At 45.1% G+C, this 24,677-nt stretch overlaps 2 protein-coding genes across 10 annotated transcripts in view; both read right to left on the reverse strand.

The window, feature by feature from the left end:
- CFAP251 (cilia and flagella associated protein 251) overlaps positions 1-2,550 on the reverse strand; it is a 61,837-nt gene extending 59,287 nt beyond the window's left edge. For 8 of the 9 annotated variants that reach the window (XR_011505317.1, XR_011505316.1, XM_044775928.2 and 5 more), the window contains exons 1-2: positions 1,704-2,550; positions 87-745 (exon numbers count right to left, since the gene is read on the reverse strand). Coding sequence is in view for 7 of the 9 variants with exons in the window: in XM_044775928.2 (XP_044631863.2) it covers positions 87-725 (639 nt within the window). In the remaining 2 variants the exon portion in view is untranslated. Of the gene's footprint in view, positions 1-86; positions 746-1,356; positions 1,449-1,703 lie in introns of all 9 variants that reach the window. The other variant, XM_070515969.1, reaches the window with a different exon arrangement.
- A 940-nt stretch (positions 2,551-3,490) lies between these two features.
- PSMD9 (proteasome 26S subunit, non-ATPase 9) lies at positions 3,491-24,677 on the reverse strand. Its single transcript, XM_014858724.3, has 6 exons — positions 24,403-24,677; positions 20,216-20,318; positions 16,382-16,593; positions 14,570-14,671; positions 4,191-4,279; positions 3,491-3,864 (listed from the first exon to the last, which is right to left on the reverse strand). The coding sequence occupies exons 1-6, from the start codon at positions 24,541-24,543 to the stop codon at positions 3,837-3,839; spliced, it is 675 nt and encodes a 224-aa protein (XP_014714210.1). The 5' UTR covers positions 24,544-24,677; the 3' UTR covers positions 3,491-3,836.

Here is a 24,677-nt window from a genome sequence, read left to right on the forward strand (position 1 = left end):
ATAGCCTGGCATATAGTAAGTATTCAATTAATGGTTCTGAATGAATGAATGAATGAACAGATGAATGAATTACAATTACTACTTACTGAGAAAGTTCCTGACAGGACTGACTGGGAAGCAGTCGGTCTAAGTCTCTCCAAACTGATCACGGACTTGGCGATTTCCTGGGGCTTCACTGTGGTTTCTTCCTCTACTCCTGCAGCCACCTCCTCCTGTGCTGCTCCAGCCTTTTCCTCCGTTTCTTCTCTGACAGCCTCCTCCTCCTCCTCCTCTTCCTCCTCCTCCTCTTCCTCCTCCCATTCTTCCTCCTCCCATTCTTCCTCCTCTTTCTCCTCCACTTCTTTCTCCTCCTCCACTCCTTCCTCCCCTTCTTCCTCATCTTCCTCCACTTCTTCCTCCTCCTCCTCCCCTTCCTCCTCCCCTTCCTCCTCTCCTTCTTCCTCCTCTCCTTCTTCCTCCTCCTCCTCCCCTTCCTCCTCTCCTTCCTCCTCTCCTTCTTCCTCCTCCTCCTCCCCCTCCTCCTCAATCCCTTCCTCCTCCTCCTCCCCCACCTCCTCCTGAGACTCTCTCCATGCTAATGTGTCATCTTCTTTTGATTCCTGTTGCATATTTTCTACTTCTTTATAATTTGGCTTCTCTTCTTCTCCTTCTGCTGCTTCTTCTTCTTCCATTTCTGTTTCTCCATCTTCTGTTTCTTCTAGTGGGTTTTCCTCTGCATCTGACATTCTTCTCTGTGGAGTTTCCTCTAGAGAAATTTTGACCATAATAATCAGCAGGGCCCTCTGTTTCCCATTTTGATTGCCTGGTGCACTAACCAATCAATGAAATGTGCAATACCAGCTCTAGTTCCTTTCCACAAGAATAAAAGGAATGTCATACTCCTGGGAAAACCTGTCCCAAATCTTAAAAATATTGATCCTGGGACCTCTCATCTTTCTAGGAATAACTTCAGAAATCTCTAACTCACTTTAAATATATTCATATTCCCACAGGCAGCAAAATGATAACCAAGGCATTTGCTACAATTGTAATAACGTGAATAAGGGAAGAAGCAGTGTAGCTTAGTGGTTAAAAGCACAGGTTTTGCAGTCAGCCCCTCCTAGCATTGAATCCCAGTTCCACCATGAACTCGCTCTGTGACCTTGGGCAAGTCACTTACTCCTCAGAGTCTAAATTTGCTGACAGGAAAAATAAAAACGATAACCTTAAACTCTGGGGTGGTTATGAAGATTAGATGAGATGACATATGTAGAATGCTCAACACAGTTGAAGCCCAGAGCGCCTGAGAAATGGTAACAATTGTTTAAAAAGTTTAAAGGCCTTCTAACATTCTCTCATTTATTCCTTACGACTAACCTACGAGTTTGAGGCTCTGAGAGTTGAAGTGACTTATTCAAGATCACACGGCTAGTTCAGAAGCAGACCTCTCTGACGCTCAGTTCCTCCACCTGGAAAATGATGGCTATGATTTCAAGCCCAGGGCTTAGCGCAGAGCCTCTTGCGACCGCCAGACTGGGCCAGGCAACCTGGATGCGGGGGGTTAGCGGAGGGCGGCAGGAGCCGGGGCGCTGCGCCTCCCTCCAGCTCCGGTCTCCCTGGGGCCGCCCAGGCCCGGCCCGCCAGCGGGGAGCGGGGAACGGGGAGCGGGGAGCGGCCCCGCGTGGCACCAAGGCCCCGCCATGCCGGCCCCACCCCTGACTCACAGAGCGCGCCCACCCCGTCCTCAAAGGCCGGGGTCGTTCCGCCTCCTGGACCCCTCCGCCACCTCCGAGCCTCCAGCAGTCGGCCGCCGCTTTCACCTCCACCGGCTCCCTAGTTACGGTTGCCACCCAAGCCCCATCCCCATGGTAACCGCCGCCGCGGGCGACGGGCCGTAAAGCGAGAGGGGTGGACGGTGGTCACGCGCCCAGGAGCTGGGACGACACGCCCCCTGCCGGTCCCGAGGGAGAGGCGCCGCCGCGACTCGAGCTGCGAAGTTGGTGTTCCTCGTTTCACCTTCCTCTCGACTCGCCCCTGCTTTTCCCACGGCGCCATCCTTTGAACGCTGCAGCGGCCAGTACTAGTAATTTTGACTTTCTAAAGGCTTGACAAGATTAAGTGAAGAAGTACGAAACGTTTGATAAAATTCTGTTTGCCAAAAGCAAACTGAATTTCCTGGTCTCACAGATACTGCACTCATCTGTCCTCCACACTTTCGCAGCGGGGCACTACATGTCTGTAGAGAATTTTACCTAGCTGGGATTAAACATTATATAAGTTACATTATCTCGCAGTTCTTATCACAAAATGTTTATCGCAAAACCAGTTTGGTTAAACCTCTTAAGATCACTCCACCTCAAAATGACTCTGGGCTAAAATCTCACATGTGGCCATTCTCAGGTTTCACAAGGGAGACCTGCAGGAAACCAGCCAAAGGCGCTGATGCAGAAGTCTCTGCAGCTATCATTTTAAAAAAATGTAGATGATTCTCCCTACCCCCGACGCCCATGCCCCAATGCAGGTTGGTTGATAAGCATACATCTCAAAAAAAAGTGGGGAAGGGTAAACTGGATGGGACAAGCTGTGTTTATTATAGTCTAGGGCTTATAAAAAGAGATTGGAAAACACTTGGAATTGGAACACAATTTAAACAGCATACACTGGTAAATGCAGCATATCAGTGGCTACAAGGGGGAACGCCTGTGGATGTACGGCTGGAGTACACATCTCTAGGGGAAGATGTTCAACAGGAAGGCTTTCCTGTTGCGCATGAGAACCCGTGGCTGGAAGCACACCCCAATGCTGACTCCCATCAGGGTAGCTGATACCTGTATCCAACTCAAGCAAATCCAGTCCCAAGGAAGACGGGGCACGCCTCGGCAGAACGTAAGACACACACAGAGTCACCAGGAATCACTGAGACCCATTTTGCCATGTTAAAGAGAAAATAAAAGGAAGGAAAAAGGAATCAGCATCCTCAAGAGGTCAATCTGCACACACTGCTTGTTCCCATCAGCCGTGTCAAGCACATCTTAGCAATTTACAGAACAGTGTTGACGTGAAGGCATGGCCAGGAGGTTCAATGATAAAAAGTCAAATTAGAAGCTAATTAGCAGGCTTTTTTACTCCAGAAGTGAAGGAGTGTGCTGCCCTCTAGTGGGTTATGGCAGAGGAAGCCGATGCAGCTCTGGGCTACCTGGGGAATCTACTGGCTTTCCCTATTCCTAAAGAGAGCAATTGTGGCCCTGGCGGTTCCACAGCTGAGGATGCCTGGAACTGTTTAACAATTTCCGTCTCCAGGGCAGCAATGCATATAGTGTAGCCTGAGTGTATGGAAATCCCATTTACTACGGGATGGCGTTTCTGAGATATTGTTGGTCAAATCTTGACTTCAGCACAATTGTTGGTTTGTTTTGCCCAACTTTCTATGAGGATGTTCTAACTCCAATCTGAGCTTTGATTTGAAAGGTTCATAAGAAATTCAGCTGGAGTGATAACATGGTCATATTGGTACTTTAAAACTGTGTTTATTTGGGAAAAAAAAATTCCTAAAAGAAGAAAGTCGTATCAGCACCTGCCAGAATAACTCCAGCCCACTGCCCACATTTAGGCCAGAGGATTCCCATTTGGGGCCACGGCCAAATTTGCAAAAGATGCTGAGCACAAATCAAGTTTTTAACAATGCCTTAATCCCAAGAGATTACACTGGGAGGCCACAGTGTTTCCACCACCTAGAAGTTCAGGCTTCCAGCCTCTTCCAGATCCTTAAGCTTCAGGGAGAGAAGAGGAGGAAATCCCTCCAGACCCAAGTCCAGGGCAAGAAAAGATGCTTTCCTGTTACTGTTCCCCAGGGACAATCATCTTTGCAAAGGAATAATGTTGCAGCTGGAAGAAAAAAAGAAATGGGAAAGTTAAGTTTGGTGGCTTCTTTCAGGAAGATCAGGTGAGCCCTTCCAAGTTTTTCTTCTACATTCTTTAATGCTTTTAAAGCAAATGCCCAGTTAATGAAAGAACCAGAGAAGTGAGGGCTCCATCCACCTCCATCCCTGCAACCTCATTCCCACCACGAGTATTTATCGTGAGTTTCTACAGGCAATCTGGGGATTCCCATCATTTCCCAATGATCCACCTCCTCGTTCCCCTCATCCCCGCAGCTTATGACTAACGAACACTCAAGTACCATTGCCGTGTGAATGAAACAGATACTTTACCCGAGCAGTCCTTTTCCCGCCCAGCGTGTGGGGACAAGTCTAAGCTGGTGTTTCTCTCCTCTGCGGATCACTGTCACAGTCAGGGGCTTCTGAAAGGAAAATAAGCTCATATCTTCAACCCCCTTAGTACTCAGAGATTCAGGCTAAAATGCTGAGATACTGTTTTTTGCCCAACAGATTGGTAAGGATGCTTATTTATTTATTTTCTCCCAAAGCCCCCAGTACATAGTTGTGTATTTTTAGTTGTGGGTCCTTCTAGTTGTGGCATGTGGGATGCTACCTCAGCACGGCCTGATGAGTGGTGTCATGTCCTCACCCAGGATCTGAACCAGTGAAACCCTGGGCTGCCAAGGCGGAGTGCATGAACTTAACCACTCGGCTATGGGGCCAGCCCCTTAGGATGCTTATCTTAAGCATAATCCTGCAGTTGGTGAGAGTGTGGGGGACATGGCACTCGGGGCAGCGACTGGGGCTGCAAATCAGTACCATATGTGGAGAAACACATCTGTCTCCCACCCCCAAGAAAAAATCTTTAATAGGTGCATACAAGATACATTATTCAAAAGTACAAGGTGATATACAAACAAAGTGTTCATTCAAGGAGTGTTTATAAATTCAAAAACTGAAAACACCCAAAATATCCCTGAATAAAGTATTGTTCAGATATAATCTAGTGCATGAAGCAGTTTTAGTAAAAAAAAAAAAAAAAAAAAAAACAGCAAAGTATGAACCTATTTGAATATATGTTCTAAAAGGACATATGTGTTGCTTGGTGCCTACAAAGTTTTCTGGAAGATATACAAAAAAACTGTTAACAGTGAGTGATTACTTCTAGAGAGAGGCACTAGTAGTTTGGGGAAGAGAAGAAGACATTAACTTTTATATCTTTCTGTACTATTAATTTTTTTTTACTAAGTGTATGTATTACTTTAAAAAAATTAAAGTAGGTAGAACACATACCAAAGAAAATTACAAATTAAAACAACATGCATCAAAGTTTAAAACTTTTGTGCATCAAAGGGCACTATCAACACAGTGAAAAAGCAACCCACAAAATGGGAGAAAATATCTGCAAATCATGTATCTGATAAGGGACTAACATCCAGAATATATAAAGAACTCCTACAACTCAACAACAAAAAACCAACCTGATTGAGAAATGAGCAAAGAACATGAATAGACGTTTCTCAAAAAAAGATAGACAAATGGCCAAAAAGCACATGAAAAGATGCTCCACATCACTAATCACTAGAGAAATACAAATCAAAACCACAATTAGATATCACCTCACACCCATTAGGATGGCTACTATCAAAAAACAAAAAATAACGAGTTGGTGAGGATGTGGAGAAATTGTAACCTATGTGCACTGCTGGTGGCATTGTAAAATGGTGCGGCTGCTGTGCCAAACCGTATGGCTATTCCTCAAAAAACTGAAAACAGAACTACCACATAAACCTGGATTAAGCATCTGGGCACATACCCCAAGAATTGAAAGTAGGGACTCGAACAGATATTTGCACACCCATGTTCACAACAGCATTATTCACGATAGCCAAAAGGTGGAAGCAACCCAAGTGGCCATCAACGGATTCACAGATAAACAAAATATGGTATATAAATACACTGGAATATTATTCAGCCTTAACAAGGAAGGATATTCTAACACACGTGATAACATGGAAGGACCACGAAGACCTTGTGCTAAGCGAAATGCACCAGTCACAAAAAGACAAACATTGTATTATTCCACTTATAAGGGCTATCTAGAGCAGTCAAATTCATAGAAACACAAAGTAGAGCAGTGCTTGCCAGAGGCTTAGGAGAATGGGAATGGGTTAGTGTTTAGTGGGTAAAGACTTTCAGTTCGAGAAGATGAAAAAGTTCTGGAGATGGATGGTGGGGAAGCTGACAGAACAATGTGAATGTACTTAATGCCACAAAATTGTACACTTAAAAATGGTTAAAACAGTCAATTTTATGTATATTTACCACAATTAAAAAAAATTATGGCAGATTATCAATGTAATCTCTGAATCTGAAAAAATAAAATAAAACTTGAAGAAAAAACAAAGAAGATGCCATTTTTCACCTAGACTGTCAAAGAATAAAAGATGGACAATAACACAGTCGGGGAGGAGTCAAGAAATCAGCACTCACATACACTACTTGAGAGAATGTGAACTGATGCAAGCTTTTTGGAGGACACCTTGACGACATCTATTAAATCTGTCCGTGTGCAATGACTTTGAGCCAGTAATTCCACTTCTAGATATCCCTCGGACAGAAACCCTCACACAAGACAAAAGTATTCACTACACCATTGTTTGTGATGGCCAAAGACTGGAAACGGCCTACATGTCCAGAATGGGGGGCTGGTTAAGTAAAAGAGGACAAACCAAGCATGGACATGATGACAATATATGTGTCCTGACATCAAAATCTCTTCGAACGGGAGGGCCGGCCTCATGGCCAAGTGGTTAAGTTCACACGCTCGGCTTCGGCGGCCCAGGGTTTTGCCAGTTTGGATCCTGGGCACAGACATGGCACTGCTCATCAAGCCATGCTGACACGGCATCCCACATGCCACAACTAGAAGGACCCACAACTAAAAAGTATGCAACTATATACGGGGGGGTGTTGGGGAGAAAAAGGAAAAATTTTAAAAATCTTAAAAAAAAAAAAATCCCTTCAAAAGGGGAAAAATCCAGAACAGTATATAGAGTAGGTCTTCTTTTTCAAAAAGCAACTACTATAGACACACACACCCACACCGAGGAAACATATGAGGGATACACTGATGTGTTTCCAGTTCTGGAAATGATACCTCTGGGCAAGCTAGAAACCCAGGGGCCATCTTTGACACAGTCCGTCATATTAAAGCCTGTCTATTTTACGTCCTATATGTCTCTCTGATTTGCCCATTCGTCAAATCCACTATCATCTCTTGACCAGGCTGCTAAAACTCTGTCAGCCCTCCAATTAGTTCTCTACCTAGCATCCAGAGAAATCTTTTCAAGACACAAAGCTGCTTACATCTGTTACTCTCAGGCTTGAAAGTGGACATGGCTCCCTACTGCTCCTCAGGAAAAAAGAACAAAATCCTCACTAGGGACCACAAGGCCTTGGGTGGTCTCGCCCATGCCAAGCTCTCGGCCTTGCCTCCTCCCCTCTCCCCACTCTTCCTTGCTCTGGGCTCCAACCAGCCTTCTCCGGTCCTCCCATCTCAGGGCCATGACCGTGCTGGATGGCTCCACTCCCTGCCAGTCTCCCCCGCCTTGATAAACTTCTATACACTTACGGGTTGGGTTGTGCCCTCAGGAACATTCTCCTTCAACCCCAAACTAAATCAGGACCCCATTATTTGCTCTCCTAGCCTCCTTGAACTTTTCCTTCAGAACATTCCTCAGAGTTCCTCAGAGTGTATAATTACATATCTCTGATTATTTGATTAATGCTTGACTTCCTCCCCAAAGTGCTCCCAAGGCAAGGGCCTTCCATCTGTCTTGCTGCGCACTACAGTGCCAGTATCCAGCCCCACACTCAAACACAGCAGGGAGGGTACTAAGGGAGGGAGAGACCCAGGACTTTTATTCTTAAATACTTTTGCACTGTATGATTTTTTTACACTAAATATGCATTGTTTGCATTACTGAGATATAATTCACATACGATAAAATTCACCAAAGTATACAATTCAGTGGGTTTTAGTATATTCAAAGATTTTTACAACCATCACCCCTAATTCCAGAACATTTCATCACCCCAAAAGAAATCCCATATCCATTAGGAGTCACTCCCCATTCCCTCCTCCCCCTAGCACCCAGCACCCACCCATCTACTTTCTACCTTTATGGATCTGCCTATCTGGACATCTCATATAAAAGGAATTCTAAAATATGTGGCCCTTTGTGTCTGACTTCTTTCACTTAGCACAAATCCTTTCAAGGTCTGTCCATGTTACAGCATATCAGTACACCATTCCTTTTTATGGCTGAATAAACTATGCATTATTTTTATAATAAAGACAGTTTTTTAAAATTTAGGGTTTTTTTCCTTTGAAAGTATAAGCATTTGATTCAGAAACTCACCTTTAAAAAGTTATTTAAAAAAATACTTATTTACAAGAGTGCTAATCTCCAGGTTTCCATAAAATTGGAAACTACCTAAATATCTAACAACAGAATGCTGTGGGGTTTTTTAAATTCACAGAACAATGGAAACCTGGATCCTTAATTCTCACGCTGGGCTCTGGTTCCAGAAGGACCCAGGGCCCTGAGGGGTGAGTCCTCCCACACCCTCCAGCCCGCTCCCAGCTCAGCTGGTATCTGATATATTGGAACTCCCCATGAAATTTCATTTGAAGAAAAGGTTCTGTTGCTAAAAAATGTTGAACAACTATTTTTGTAAAGAAGGATTTATAGACCTATAAAGAGCCTACAAATATATTAAACTAGAAAAGGCAGATTAAAACCCAGTAGTTATTATCAGTAATCACCAAAAACTGGAAATAACCTAAATGTCCCTCCCTGGCAAATGGATAAAGAATCTGGGGTTCGTCTACCCAGTGGAGCACTACTCAGCAATAAAAGGAATGAACTACGGCACACAGAGGAACCTCAGATGTATGATGCTCAGTGAAAGAAGCCAGACTTAAAGGGCTATGTACTGGGCGGTTCCATTTGTACGACATTCTGGCAAACGTAAGACTATAGTGATGGAGCACAGATCAGAGGCTGTCTGGGGTGGGGGTGGGGGTGGGAGAAGAGGTTAACTACAAAATGATATGAGGCCATTTTGGGGGGGGATGATGGAACTGCTCTGTATCTTCGTTATGGGGCTGGTTACCTGACTATATATACATTTGTCAAAATTCACAGGAGTGTACACTGAAACGGGTGAATTTCGATGTGGGTAAATTACACCTTAATAAAACAACCAGTAGCTATGTAGTATGCTGGTATTTGAACAGACTGTCCCTGGAAAGACACACGGCTGGAAAGCGGCTGCCTCTGGAGGAGAGGAAATAGACTTGAAGGAGAGGAGAGGGAGGCGTCATTATATGTTCTCTGGTTCTGTTTTTACCATGTGTATGTTTTACCTCTTCCAGGAGAAAAAAGATACATTTACAAAACAAACCACTAACAATGAGCCCAGACAATTATAATATTTAAAAGTACATGCATCAAGGTACACAAGAGACATGAGTAAACCATAATACACTAGAAAGCTGGGGGGGGGCGGGAAGGAGTGAAAACAGACTTTGGATAAACAGAAGAGAATGAAGCTACATCTGCACCACCTTTAGAAGACTCAAGAAAATGATGTTGGAACAGTAAAGTGATAACAAAGGTACAACACCCAAGGACAAAGAAATAAAATGGGAAAGGAGACTGCAGATGAGCAATGAGAGATAAGCAAAACGAAAAGCTTAAAGAAACTGAAGTAGAGAAAATAGAAACTCTGTGTGGTGGTTTTAGAATATGTCCATAAATTCTTTGATATTCCTTCCTTCAAGAGGTAAAGCCTAAGTACACTCTGACATCAGTATTAAAAGGATCTTTTCGGACACCATGTCTTCTCAGACAAGGGAAACAATAGAAAGAATAAACAAATGGGACTTCATCAGACTAAAGAGCTTCTTCAAGGCAAGGGAAAACAAGATTGAAACAAAAGAACAACCCACTAACTGGGAAAAAATATTTGCGAGTAATACATCTGACAAAGGCTTAATATCCATAATATATAAAGAACTCACACAACTCAACAACAAAAAATTAAACAACTTGATCAAAAAATGGGCAGGAGAGGGGGCTGGCCCCGTGGCCGAGTGGTTAAGTTTGCGTGCTCCGCTGCAGGCGGCCCAGTGTTTCGTTGGTTCGAATCCTGGGCACGGACGTGGCACTGCTCATCAAACCACGCTGAGGCAGCGTCCCACATGCCACAACTAGAAGGACCCACAACGAAGAATATACAACTATGTACCGGGGGGCTTTGGGGAGAAGAAGGAAAAAAATAAAATCTTTAAAAAAAAAAAAAATGGGCAGGAGACATGAACAGACATTTCTCCAAAGAAGATATATGGATGGCCAATAGGCACACGAAAAGATGTTCATCATCGCTGATCAACAGGGAAATGCAAATCAAAACTACACTAAGATATCACCTTACACCCATTAGAATGACAAAAATAACTAAAACAAATAGTAACAAATGTTGGAGAGGTTGTGGAGAAAAAGGAACCCTCATATACTGCTGGTGGGAATGCAAACTGGTGCAGCCACTATGGAAAACAGCATGGAGATTCCTCAAAAAACTAAAAATAGAACTACCATACGATCCAGCCATCCCACTACTGGGTATCTATCCAAAGAGCTTGAAGTCAGCAATTCTAAAAGTCCCATGCACCCCAATGTTCATTGCAGCATTATTTACAATAGCCAAGATGTGGAAGCAACCTAAGTGCTCATCAACAGATGAGTGGATAAAGATGTGGTATATATACACAATGTAATACTACTCAGCCATAAAAAAGAACAAAATCATTCCATTTGTAACAACATGGATGGACCTTGAAGGAATTATGCTAAGTGAAATAAGCCAGATAGAGAAGGACAATCTCTGTATGACTCCACTCATATGAGGAATTTAAACATGTGGACAAGAGAACAGATTAGTGGCTACGAGGGGAAAGGGGGGGGGGGTGGGGGGTGGGCACAAAGGGTGAAGGGTTGCACCTACAACACGACTGACAGACAACAATGTACAACTGAAATTTCGCAAGATTGTAACCTATCATTAACTCAATAAAAAATTTTAAAAAAAAAGAAGTAAAGCCTAATTCCCTTCCCTCTGAGCGTGGGATGGACTTAGTGAATCACTTCTAAGGAACAGAATAAAGTAGAAGTGACAGTATGCATCTTCAGGGACTGGGTCAAGGAATGCGCTGCTGCCTCCTCTCTGCTCTCTCGGATGGCTGACTCTGGGGAAGGCCAGCCGCCATGCTGTGAGGGCACTCAAGCGCCCACATGATGAGGAACTGAAGCTTCCTGCCAACACACATGTGAGCGGGGCGTCTCGGAAGCAGATTTTATAACCTCTGTCAAGTCCCTCACATGACTGTACCCTCTGCCAACATCCTGAGTACAACCTCATGAGAGACCCTAAGCCAGAAACACCCAGCCTGGAGGCCCAACCCTCAGAAATTTTGAGAAATACTAACTGTTTGTTGTTTTAAGCTCCTAAGTTTTGGGGGTATTTTACTCACCAACAGACAACTAATACACTCTTTATGGCAAGAGGTTAAAAGGAAGCTGACCAAGAACAAATGGATTTGTTCCAGGGAACCTCAGAAAGGCTCAGAACAAACAGACCAATGTAACAGAATAAAGAATCTCACAAATAAGAATTATATAACAGAGGTGGCAATATAATGAGTGGGTAAAGCATTAACGTCACCAAATGGTACTGGGACAACTACTATCTAACTGGGGGAAAAAAAGTTTGGTGCCCTACTTCACACTATCCACAAAACTTAATTCCAGATGAGGTATATACTCAAGAGAAATGAAAACAAATATCCAAACACTTGTAGATAAATGTTCATAGAAGTAATATTCATAATAGCCAAAACGTGTACACAACCCAAATATTCATGAACTGATGAATGGATCGATAAAATGTGGCATAGCCATACAATGGGATATTATTGGGCCACAACAAAGGAATGAAGCACTGACACATGCTGTAACATGGATGGACCTTGAAAATATTACGCCAAGTAAAACAAGTCACAAAATTTCACATATTCATGATCCCGTTTATACAAAATGTCCAGAATAAGCCATTCCATAGAGACAGAAAGTAAGTTAGTGGTTGCCAGAGGTTGGTGGATGTGGGGGGGACGGGGAGTGATTGCTAATGGGTACAAGGTTTCTTTTAGAGGTGATGAGAATGTTCTAAAATTGACTGTGGTGATGGATGCACAACTCTACGAATATACTAAAACCCACTGAATTATGTATGTACTTTAAATGGGTGAACTATATGGTATGTGAATTATACCTCAATAAAACTGTTCTAAAAATAATAATAAAGATAAATTGCAGATGGATTAAAGAAAAACTAAAAACAAAACAACAAAAGCACTAGAAGAACTTCTTTAAGCAGACACAAAATGCAAAAGCCACAAGGCAAGAAACTGAAGAATGTGACAAAACCAAAATTTTAAACTTCCATCCAAGCACAGATTTGATGAGGCGTCAGTGCAGAAACGAAGGCCTGCCCTCTAGCAGGGACATGGGCACTGGACAACTGTCTTTTGGCTCAATGCCTGTCTTCTGATGAGTTACACATGGATGAGCAGCACAGACAAGCAGGAGTTGAATGGACACAAGACAAACCAAGAATTGTGGGTTAACCTGAAGATTTCATTTGGGAACCAAAACTTTAGTAAATAATTTCTCTGAATTTTGAGCCCCATATTTCCCTTGCAAAGTATGGACTTTTGCCAAAAAAGGAACTCTTTTGTTGGGGTTACATTATTGAGAAATGAGCTGATGGGGGCTGGCCCCGTGGCCGAGTGGTTAAGTTCGTGTGCTCCACTTCGGCAGCCCAGGGTTTCGCTGGTTCGAATCCTGGGCGCGGACATGGCACTGCTCATCAGGCCACGCTGAGGCAGCATCCCACATGCCACAACTAGAAGGACCCACAACTAAAAATACACAACTATGTACTCGGGGGGGCTTTGGGAAGGAAAAAGGAAAAAAAAAGGAAAAAAAAAAAGAAATGAGCTGAGTTGATTAGGTGGAAATGTCATTTAATGATGTACTATACCAGAAGCCGGACGACTGCAGCTGATTTTGAATCTCAACTCCTATATTTTTAACAACTGAAATTATCAAAATGCAAAAAGAATCAAGTTCTAATATACTACTGTTTGAATAGTACTACACTACTGTGCATTGCACCGTATTTCTTTATTGAAATTCTCAGGTTTGGTTTTGGCAGTGAAGAGCCCTGTAATATCAATAAATTCAATAGGGGCAGCCCTGGAGGCCTTAATGGTTAAGTTCAGTGTGCCCTGCTTCAGCAGCCTGGGTTCGCTTCCCAGGCACAGACCTACACCACTCGTCTGTTAGTGACTATGCTATGGTGGTGGCTCACATACAAAAAAGAGAAATTCTGGCAGTGGATGTTAGCTCAGGGCAAACCATCCTCAGAGAAAAAAAAAATTCAATAAATATCTAAGTGAATTTAAAAAAACTTTCTAAGGGGCTGGCCTGGGGTTCGAAGGTTCGGATCCCAGGCATGGACCTAGCACCACTCATCAAGCCATGCTGTGGCGGCATCCCACATAAAATAGAGGAAGATTGGCACAGATGTTAGCTCAGTGACAATCTTCCTCACAGGAAAAAAAACTGTGAAAAAATACTAACAATCAACTCAGAGAAACGAAAATACAAACATTAATGAACACACAAAAAAAGATAATCTCACTGGTAATCAAAAAAATACAAATAAAAACAAAATGCCATTTTAGCAAAAAAGTTGAAAGATCAATAATACAGAGTAGGGGCCGACCCCGTGGCCCAGTGGTTGGGTTTGAGCACTCCACTTCTGCAATCCGGGGTTTCGCTGGTTGGGATCCTGGGCGCAGACATGGCTCCACTCATTGGGCCATGTTGGGGCAGCATCCCACATAGCACAGCCAGGGGCACTCACAACTGGAATGTACAACTATGTACTGGGGGGTTTTAGAGAGAAGAATAAATAATAATGATAATAATAATAATACAGGGTACCATCAATAATATGGTATACTCACGAACTGTTGGCCAGGGTATAAATTAGTAAAACTTTTTCAAATTAGCTATTAAAATTTTAAGTGTGCATACACTAAGAGCACGTAATTCTACTTTCTGGTATCTACCTCAAGTAGAGCACAGTTGCAAACAAGTCCATGCGACTATTCATGCTGGCATAAAACCAGAAATAACCAAAATGTCTACGGATATCTGTGGATGGACAAACTGCAGACCATTCATCCACTGGAGTACTCTGCAGCAGTAAAAAAGAGCAAGGTGTGTGCCAAAATGAAAAGATCTCCAAGAAACAGTGTTAAATGAAAACAGGGACAGGAAGTAAGAGAGGGTATTTTAGATAGGGTGGCTGGAAGGGCCTCCTTGAGAAGGTGTCATCTGTATGAGGTAAGGAGGGAAGAAGAGGGAAAAAAAGAAGGAAAAACATTCCAGGCAGAGTGAACAGCAAGCGCAAAGGCCCTGAGCCGGGACGAGGCCTGAGTAATAGCACTCTGAAGGCAGAAAGTCAAAGGCCCCAGCAACATTTCCTGGCCAGATGCCACGTGACCTTCAACTCACCCCCTCACTGTGCTGCACCACGCTGCCAATGTTTTGCAGTGACTGGAAGTTTTGGGTGTTTACAGAGCCAAACTCCACAATTTCGTCATCCACTTGCAGACCCTAAAGAGAGAAAAGAAAATGGAAAACCAGGCTAGAGGTTAAATTTGCTTCTGGTGTTCCTTACCCTTCCATACCCAATTTCACGTCAAGGCCAAGAGTTTGTTTTCTACAGGGGGGAGTGGCAGGCGCAAAGCAAAGAGGTCAGGGGTTTAGATAACCTCATGCAGGAAGGCATGGTGGACAACTGGGCCATTTCCCTTTGGGGGTTCCTTCTAGGGTAGATCTAGTAGAAGGTTGTCAAGTCTGCCTGATGTCTGATAAAAATAGGTGGTTGTAGAGGCCTTGAGGAATCCAGGGAAAAGCCAAACGCTGCTCTCGGGGTGGTCCTGACCCAGGTTCAGGGGCAAGAGGCAGAGCAGGCTGGGCCAGCTTCGTTTAGGGGTCAGAAGACAAGTTTGCCTTAGAAGCCCCCAAACAAGCTGCCACAGGCATAAGGCTGACCCAGGACTGGTGTGACCCTTTCATTCTAAGAACACAGACCATGATTCATTCATTCCTTCAACAAATATTCGTCATGCCACATACAGCACTGGGCCAGCTGCCGTGGGTACAGTGGTGAATAAAACGGAGCTTATGTGTAACTTACAGTCCTGTGATTATTACAGACAACTGGTAAGATCTGGATTCAGGACCCAGTTCCATAGCTTAGGAGCTACGTGTCCTGGCACAAGTTCCTTCAGGTCTTTGAGGCTTTTCCTCACGGGTGAAATGGGATAAAGATTAGTACCTACCCCAGAAGGTGGCTGTGTGATTAAATATTAAATACATGACCACCTAAAAACTTGTACATGATGTTCATAGTAGCATTACTCATAACAGCCAAAAAATGGAAACCAAGATGTCCACTGACTGATGAAGGGATAAAATGAATGTGGTACATCCATGCAATGGAGTACTACTCAGCCATAAAAAGGAATGAACTAGAGATACATGCTCCAACATGGATGAACCTTGAAAACATGATACTAAGTGGAAGAAGCTGGTCATAAATGACCACATATTGTATTATTCCATTTATATGAAATGTCCAAAATAAGCAAATTCAGGGAGACAGAAAGCAGATTGGTGGTTGCCAGGGGCTGGGGGAGATGGGGGGGTTAGGGGGTATAGGCTAAGCCATATAGGGTTTCTTTTTAGCATAATGAAAAGATTCTAAAATCGATTGTGGTGATGAACACATGACTCTGTAAACACACTAAAAGCCATGGAATTAAGACACCTTAAAAGGGTAAATTTTATGTTATGTGAATTCTCTCTCAATAAAGCTGTTTAAAGCTTTTTAAAACACACCAGGGAAGATACATTACTCACTGGGCAACATACCTGGTGCAAAGCAAGGGCTCATAAGTGGCAGCTACTGCTGTCACTCTCATGTCTATTATTCAGTGCCCAGCTAAATGAGCCCCAACAAGGAATCCTCTTCTGCTCTCCTGGGACATTGATCACCTTCTACCTCGTGTCCCAGGTCTCTCCTCAACCAGTTCAGAGGGCAGCAGGGGCTGACTGCTCTCCGAAGCCTCGGCCCCAGCACAGGCTGGGCCCCCTGCCGGCTTCAATCAGTGTTTGAGGAACGAGTAAGTGAAATCAACCTGCAGCCCAGAGACAGAGCGGGTCTGTCTTTGCACAGTCCCCCTCCACCTACGCCCCACAAGGCTACCAGACCCACGGCGCCATCTGGGTGCGGATCTAGGTGGCTGGGCCCTGGCTTACTGCAATGCTGGCAGGGGAGCCAGGGCTGATGCTGTTCACTTTGGCAAAGGCCTGAAGGGGGCTGAGGCCCTCATTCTGGCCCAGGCTGCAGTTCATGGCCTCTTTTTGGGCCTCAGCCATGTCCCGGGCCTGCTTCTCCTTGTCGCGAGCGTGTAGCTGATGCAGGGCCTCCTCCACCTGCTTCATCACCGCCTTGTGATCATTCTGCAAGCCTAGGGGGAAAACACCATATCAGGGGAGAAGGAAGACAGCTGAGGACACAAGCCTCCCACATTCATTCACAAGTATTTAATGAGCACTTATTACATTCCAGACATTGAGCTAGAGGCCGAGGACTAATCTGCGAACAAGAGGGAGAAGCGAGCCTCCTGAAGCTGACAGTCTAGCAAGGAAAACAGCTACAGAACAAGCAGGTCCCATAACATCTGATGACTGCGATGAAGGCCTGCCCAGCCAGGGGCCCTGACCTTGCTAGTCTAGGCGATCAGGGAAGGCTTCCCAAAGGCAGCACGGTTTCAGCTGAGACCCGAAAGGTGAGCACAAGTAAGGAATCGTCCCGCTGAATCCACAGCCACAAACTCAAATGCACAGAAGGAGCAAGCGTGGCGTCCATGCAGATCAGTGAGGCGGGCTGGGTTTGAGGACGGTGTCACTTTTCCCTCACTGCCTCCAGAACAAATGAGCTGGGGATGTTCAGTGTGGGAGAGGTAACAGGGAGAAAAGCTGGAAATGAGGAGTTTCGGGATGAAACCCTCTGATGTTTTCAGTACTGATGGCTACTTCAAACTGTTGTGATGCACTGTGCCAGTCCAATAAGTCACCACCGCAGGCCAGTCCAGCATAGTGGCTAGCATTTTGAGACTTTTTTTAACCTAAAAACCACCTCCTGTACTGCCCTGGATTCCGCACCTTATTCAAGCCAGGTCACTAACACACAGCTCCCTTTGAGGAGTTCCTGAGGCCTGAGCAGACCAGCACTGCCAGCCAGCCCACATCTAGCGTCTGCGGGTCACAGACTTTCAGACTTCCCAGGGGCCTCTGGCCATGGGACTATGGGCGCGCACGGCTTTCTGACTTGGATCCTCCGCCCCGCCCATTTGGAGCGAAGGCGAGGCCCTCAGGCATTCCGGCAGCCAGTACTCAACCCAGGGAGCAGACAAGAGAAAAGAACCCAGATTTGAATACGTGGAGACGGACAGCTGGGCAGGAAGACTTAAAATGACGGCAGCGTATCACATACTGCCGCCCTCTGACTAGAAAAGAGCCCCAGGCGAAACGCTCCCAGAGGATCCAGAACCTTCGGTGACGCGTGGCACCCAGTAAGTTCTCTAGCTACAGCTGTTGAGTAAATGAATGAATGACTTTATTTACAATATATTGCAATTCTAATCAGAATTTAAAATTTTTTTTCCTTGACAAAACATTTCCAAAGTACAGCCCAAAAAACAAACTTGCAATTGTAACAAATACACCATACTAACGTAAGGTGTTACTAACAGGGGAAACTGGGTACAGAGTATGTGGGACCACTAGTGTTAGTTTCCCAATTTTTCTCTTAATGTAAAACTGTTCTAAAAAATAAAGTCAGGTTTTTGGGGGTTTTTTTGAGGAAGATTGGCCCTAAGCCAACATCTGCCACCAATCCTCCACTTTTTGCTGAGGAAGACTGGCCCTGAGCTAACATCTGTGCCCATCTTCCTCTACTTTATATATGGGACGCCTACCACAGCATGGCTTGATGAGCAGTGCTTACGTCTGCACCGGGGATCCAAACCGGCAAACCCTGGGCCACTGAAGTAGAACGTGCGAACTTAACTGCTGTGCCACTGGGCCGGTCCCAATTAGTTTTCAATAATAAAATAAACTTGCAAGAATAGTTTTTCAAAAGAAGACCAATAAGAAGGAACTGGTCAACCAGATTCTTAAGTACATTACGGTCATTAAGACAGTATGATATTAGCACCCACAGGGACAGACCAACAGAACAGGGCAAAAGGCCCAGAAAGAGACTTAAGCATGTCTCCAGATTTAATATGCAATACTGCTAGCATTTCGAATTAACGGAGAAAGAATAGACTATTTAATAAATGTTGTTAGAACATCGGGCTAACCACTTGAAAAAAATAAAGTCAATGCCTTCCCTCACACTGTGGGTTAGGGCTCCTCATATTTCCCCCAGAATTCTCTTAACTGGGGAAGCAAGTGGGCTACATCCCTGGGGAGTTGAAGAGTTTAGCCAAAAGCCCCAAATTTCCCTCCAGTCTGATCATCTTAACATGGTTTTTCCCTACCCCTGATCTTCCTATTAACATAAAAATGGCATGCTTCTTTCCCCAAAACCCCCCGGGAAAAATGATGCTCTAAGAAGTTCTATGATCATATTGTGGCTCTGAGGAACCTTTGGCATCTGAAGCTGTATCCCACCCAAGGGTTACTTGTACCTCCACTGAGAAACAGGGGCTTAACCCAAAACACGCTGCAGGTGGACTCAAGATTCAAACAGGCAAAACAGAAGTCGTTCAGTGAACAATGGGCCGATAAATTCCCTTCTAATATGATTTTGGGTAGAGAGCGCTTGTTGCACACCTGTGGCAGGGTGAATAATGGTCCCCAAAGATGTTCATGTCCTAATACCCAGAACCTGTGAATATGTGACTTTACATGGCAAAAGGGAGTTTGCAGACGTGATTAAATTAAGGACCCTGAGACGGGGAGATTATCCTGAATTATCCAAATGGTGGGCCCAATGTAATCACAAGGGTGCTTATAAGCGAAAGAGGGAGGCAGGAGAGAAAGAGGTAGGAGGACAGAATCAGAAGTTGGAGAGACACAACTGCTGGCTTTGAAGATGGAAGGGGCCACAAGCTAAGGAATGTGGGCAGCCTCTAGAAACTGGAAAAAACAAGGAAATGGGTTCTTCCCCAGAGCCTCCAGAAGGAACACCACCCTGCTGACACCTTGATCTTAGCCCAGTGAGACCCACTTGGACATGTCATCTCCAGAACTGTAAATAAATTTGTGATGTTTTAAGCCACTAAGTATGTGGTGACTGGTTACAGGAGAAACAGAAAACTAATACACTCCTCAACCTTTGCTCTCTCTCTGTTCCTTGATGATTAATAAATACATACATATATACAGACACAAATAAGAGATTTTAGTTAGGATAGTAACATGTCCATCACCCCATCATGGAAGACATTCCCAATGTTTCTTAAAGGCAGAAGAGCCTATGAGGGGGAAGCAGAAACTGATGCAGGGGGCGGGGGTGGGACTTGAAGGACAGATCCTCAAATGCAGGGGTGCTGGTGGCATAAGATCTCTTGTCCTTCCTGTCTTCTTCCTTCTTTCTTCCTGCCTGGCACATGGACGTGGGGACCCTGAAGATGGATGACATGTCCTAAGGATGGCAGAGCCTGGGTTTCTGATGGCCAGCCCCGCACTGCCTTCCTGAAATGTCTTTCCTGAGGGACTGAGCTCTTTTATGTTTGAGTGACCATAGTCAGGTCACTATCATTAACAGCTAAATAAATTTCCTAACACATAACTGATTTGATTAGGATTTAAGCAATATTTTATTTGGGTTTCTGTTGTTATCACAATAAAGTTTCTACAGTGAAGTAAAGTTCTTAAAAACAAAATGAAACCATACATATAGAACCCTAGAGTCTAACACATTCCCTTCATTCTCTGTCCACCAATGGGGACAATGAGATACTCCCAGCAAGGCAGCAGAGAGGGAAGCAGCTAATACAGAGTATTGGCGATTTCATCTGCGTGCCTTTACTATCTCCTGCTACAAGGCAGGGAACGTTCCCAACGAGGGTCACTCACAGACAATGTTGTGCCTTGCAGTTCGGACTTGGTACAGGTCCACGTCTGACCGGGGGTAGCCCTCGCAGTCCACCAGCGGCTCGTTCATCCCAATGCCTTTTTGCTGGAGGGGAGAAACATGGTTAAAAAGCTTCCACAGGTGTGAAGTCCTCAAGACCTTTTTCCTCAGACTATCTTTCTTCACAGTCCTAATAAAGGCGAAAGTAAGGAAAACTACTGCATGTTCACCACTTAGCATAGACCAGGTACTTTACCCACATCCTCTCACAACTACCTTCTGAGGTGGGCATTATTTTTTTAACTAATTTTTAATAACACAAGTAATACATGATTCATTCATCTTTCTTTTTTTTTGTTGAGGAAGATTGGCCCTGAGCTAAACTCTGTTGCCAATCTCCCTCTTTTTGCTTGAGGAAAATTCACCCTGAGTTAACAGCTGTGTCAATCTCCCTTTATTTTTTGCTTGTGGGATGCCACCACAGCATGGCCTGATGAGCAGTGTGTAAGTCCACGCCCAGGATCCAAACCTGCAAACCCTGGGCTGCTGAAGTACAGTGCGCGAACTTAACCACTATGCCACCAGGCCAGCCCCAACATGAATCATTCTTCTTTTTTGAAGTTAGAACAATGCAGATAAACCTAAGAACTCCTTTGAGGGTCAACCCCAAGGCCAGCCTCTTCCTCGACTCCTCCAAACTCTCCTTCCTACAGGCAGCTGACACCTAGCTGGTGGCCTTGGAAGCTGGAGGGGAGTGAAAGCCCCAAAGAGCAGCCAGCTGTGGCAGGACTGTGGTTCTTCTGAAAATAAAAGGAGATCTCTAAGGGCTTTCAAAGAAGCTTTTCCTCCCAGGCAGGATACACTCATATCATCAGTTGCTTCCAGGGAGAGGAGTGGGGTGGCTAGGGGACAGGGGAGGGAGAGAGCCTTTCCATTTTATATCCTTCTGCAGACTTTGACTCTTGACCACGGGAATGTATTCCCGGTTCAAAACAGTACATTTGTTGTAACATTTTGAAGTCTTCTCCCACATAAGTCAGGGCACGGTGCACAAAACACATCATACGACGCAAAGGAGGGATTCTGCAGTCAGACTAGGACGTGAACCTCAGTTCTGCCGTGCACGTTCTGGGCGCCCTTGGTTAAGACCTTCACCTCTCCGCCTCAACTTCCTCAATTACAACATGGGAATAATGGCACTCAGCTCCCTTCACACCTATTTCAAGCATTAATGAGTTGACCCATGTAGAGTGCCTAGCACAGTGCCAGGCAGATTCACAGGGGAGCAAACAGTGGGCCGCAAAAGATATGTCCAAGTCCTAACCCCCAGAACCTGCGAATGTGACCTTATTTGGAAAAAGGCTCTTTGCAGATGTAATTAAGTTAAGGATCTGAAGATGAGATCATTCTGGATTTAAGCTGAGTCCTAAATCCAATGACCGATATCCTTATACCAGAAGGGAGAGGGAGCTTTGGGACAGAGAGAAGGCGGCCATGTGAAGACAGAGACAGAGTCTGGAGTTATGGAGCTGAAGCCAAGGATGGCTGGCAGCCACCAGAAACTAGGAGAAAGGCAGGGAAGGGATTCTCCTTCAGAGCCTCCAGAAGGAAGCAATCCTGCCAACTCCTGGATTTCGGACTTGTTCCCTCCACAACTGTGAGAAGAAAGTTCTGCTGTTTTAAGCTACCTGGTTTGCAGCAATCTGTTCCAGCAGCCCCAGAAATTAACACACAGAGAAAGTCATAAATGATGGTTGTAATTATAAGTCAGCACAGAGACAAGGTGCCTAGTGTACACAGGCATCGGGAGGAACGATTCCATTCACTTCTCTCCCTTTCTCTCCGGAAGCCTCTGGGTTATACTACTGTTTCTTGCTAGCGGGAAAGGGTCGCATATACTCCCTTAACACAGGACTCGCTGCATATACTGCACAAATGTGCCAGGGGCTAAACATCTGTATCTGCCTCCTGCCTCTCCACAAGCACGAAGAGTTAAGTGGCCTTTTCGAATCAATACCACCTAAGACACTGCTTTCCCAAGTTAGGACCCACACCGCTGGCAGCTCACACACAGGGCATCAAACCACCGTGAATCTAAAATACTTCTTCCATTTCTAACTATCTTCAATCCTTCAATAACCAAGGAGAAAGTCTATCTGGTGCTAGTCTTTATATCACACCTCCAGATCACCTGCTATCTCTGGGTCCTCCCATTTTGTTCTCTTTAAAGATTGGGACCTGAGCTAACATCTGTTGCCTATCTTCTTTTTCCTTCTTCTCCTCAAAGCCCCCCAGAACACAGTTGTATATTCTGGTTGTAGGTCCTTCTGGTTGTGCTATGTGGGACACCACCTTAACATGGCGTGATGAGTGGTGCCATGTCTGCGCCCAGGATCCAAACCAGTGAAACCCAGGGCCGCCGAGGCAAAGCACAGGAACTTAACCACTCAGCCACAAGTCCGACCCCTCCCATTTTGTTTTTAACAGATTGGAAACATAAAGCACATACTATATAATCCAGCCATTTAAAGTGTACAATTTAATGGTTTTTAGAAAATCCTCAGAGTTGTGCAACCACAATTGACTTTAGAACATTTTCACCACCCTCCCGAAAGAAACCCCGGAGCCACTTGCAGTCACTCTCATTCCCCCTCCCTCAGGCCCTAGGAACCTTAATCTACTTTCTGCTTATGGATTTGCCTATTCTGGACATTTCATATAAATGGAATCATAAAATACGTGGTCTTTTGTGATTAATTTCTTTCACTTAGCACCGTGCTTTCAAGGTTCATGCACATTGTAGCACGTCAGTACTTCATTCCTTTTTATTGAATAATATTCCACTGGATGGATAAACCACATTGTATTTAGCCATTCATCAGTTGATGGAAATTTGGATGGATCACTTTGACAGGCATTTTGACCTTATATTTAAGGGAAGAGATTCTCACTTTTTCACATGCTGTGGAATAAAATTTCCCTTCAAAACAAATTTACTTAAGTAAAAAAATGGGTCAACTTAAAGAAAACTATCAAGGGAATAACAGTACAGGAGGTATATGGAGACAGCACCCTGCTTGTGGTAGAAAACAACTACAGTTTGATGAACTGCTGGCATAATGCTTGACAGCACAGGTTCTGGATTCAACAGGCCTGAGATGTGAATCCCACTGTGTGACTTTGAGCAAGTGAGTTTCCCTTTCTGGGCTTCAGGGTGACACAGCAATTTCACAGGGTAGTGGTGAGCTTGTCAGGATACAACACACATAAACCAGCACCCCTCAGGCATACGGTCAGCACCTAGTAAAATGGTACCCTGGCCTCCATGATACTCATCCTACTCCCATCACCTAAACTGCATTCCATCCGCCCTATATAGGATGTAATTAACTTGCTTTTCCTCTGCAAATTGATTTGCGGTTTTACACTAGGTGGCTTAAGAAAAAGTGTATCACTTTTGGAGCCAGACAGACCTGGGAACCAGCCTGACCACTGCCATCTCCTACCTACACGACCCTAGGCAAGGGTTTGTGCCACTCTGGGCCTCGGTTTGCTCCCTATACAATAAGGATAACGAGCGTGACTTGTCACTCAAAGCTCGATCCTTAGACCAGTAGCATCAGCATCGTTGGGAATTTGCTAGCAAGGCGGCATCTGCTCCCGCACGCCCCGCCTCCCATCAGAATCTGAATTCTAACAAGATCCCCAGGTGACTCGCGTACACATTAAAGTTTAAGAAACTCCGACATAAAGTGGGTAGCAAAGCACAGACCATCTGATCAACATTCAACAAGGAGTGAAGATGGTGGTGATTCTCCCCCTGGCACCGCAAAATCAGCTGTCACCTGAGGCAGGTTTAAAGTTAAGTGATGCCTCTCTTTCCCCATCCCCAAAATGGGGCAAGTATCAGAACTCACCTCAAAGGTCGCTGCGAGAATTAAATGAGCTAACTAACGTAAAGCACTGAAAACCGCGCCAGCCCACAGCAAGCACTCCATAAACGCTTGCTAGAATGTCAACTCGAATTGTTCTTTATTAACGTTATTTGCCTCACTGCCGGCTGCCGACAGAGGCCGCAGCTGCGGCGCCGCGGGCCTCCCAGGGAGGGGGAGATCCACAGCGGCGAGCTCAAGCGGAGGCCCCAGGGCCCCACCCCCGCCCGAGCCCCGAGCCCCGAGCCCACACTCACGCTCTCCAGCACTTCATAATTGGCCTTGATCTGCGCCTCGATCTCCTCCTTGCGCCGTATTAGCTCCTGGATGTCGCTGACAGTCGCCCCGCCGACCTGCGGGGAGCCTCCGCTCTGCCCAGCTTCCTTCTCCGACATCATGGACCTCGGCTCCGGATCCCGGACACCCGGGTTCCCGGCTGCGGACGCCCAAGAAGACCGTGGCTACGGCTCCGCCCGCGGGCCAAAACACCACGGCCATACGCAGGCGCGAGGGGCGGGGCTCGGTCGGTGGG

Source organism: Equus asinus, chromosome 8, assembly GCF_041296235.1.
Source record: "Equus asinus isolate D_3611 breed Donkey chromosome 8, EquAss-T2T_v2, whole genome shotgun sequence".
Classification (NCBI taxonomy): Eukaryota; Metazoa; Chordata; class Mammalia; order Perissodactyla; family Equidae; genus Equus; species Equus asinus.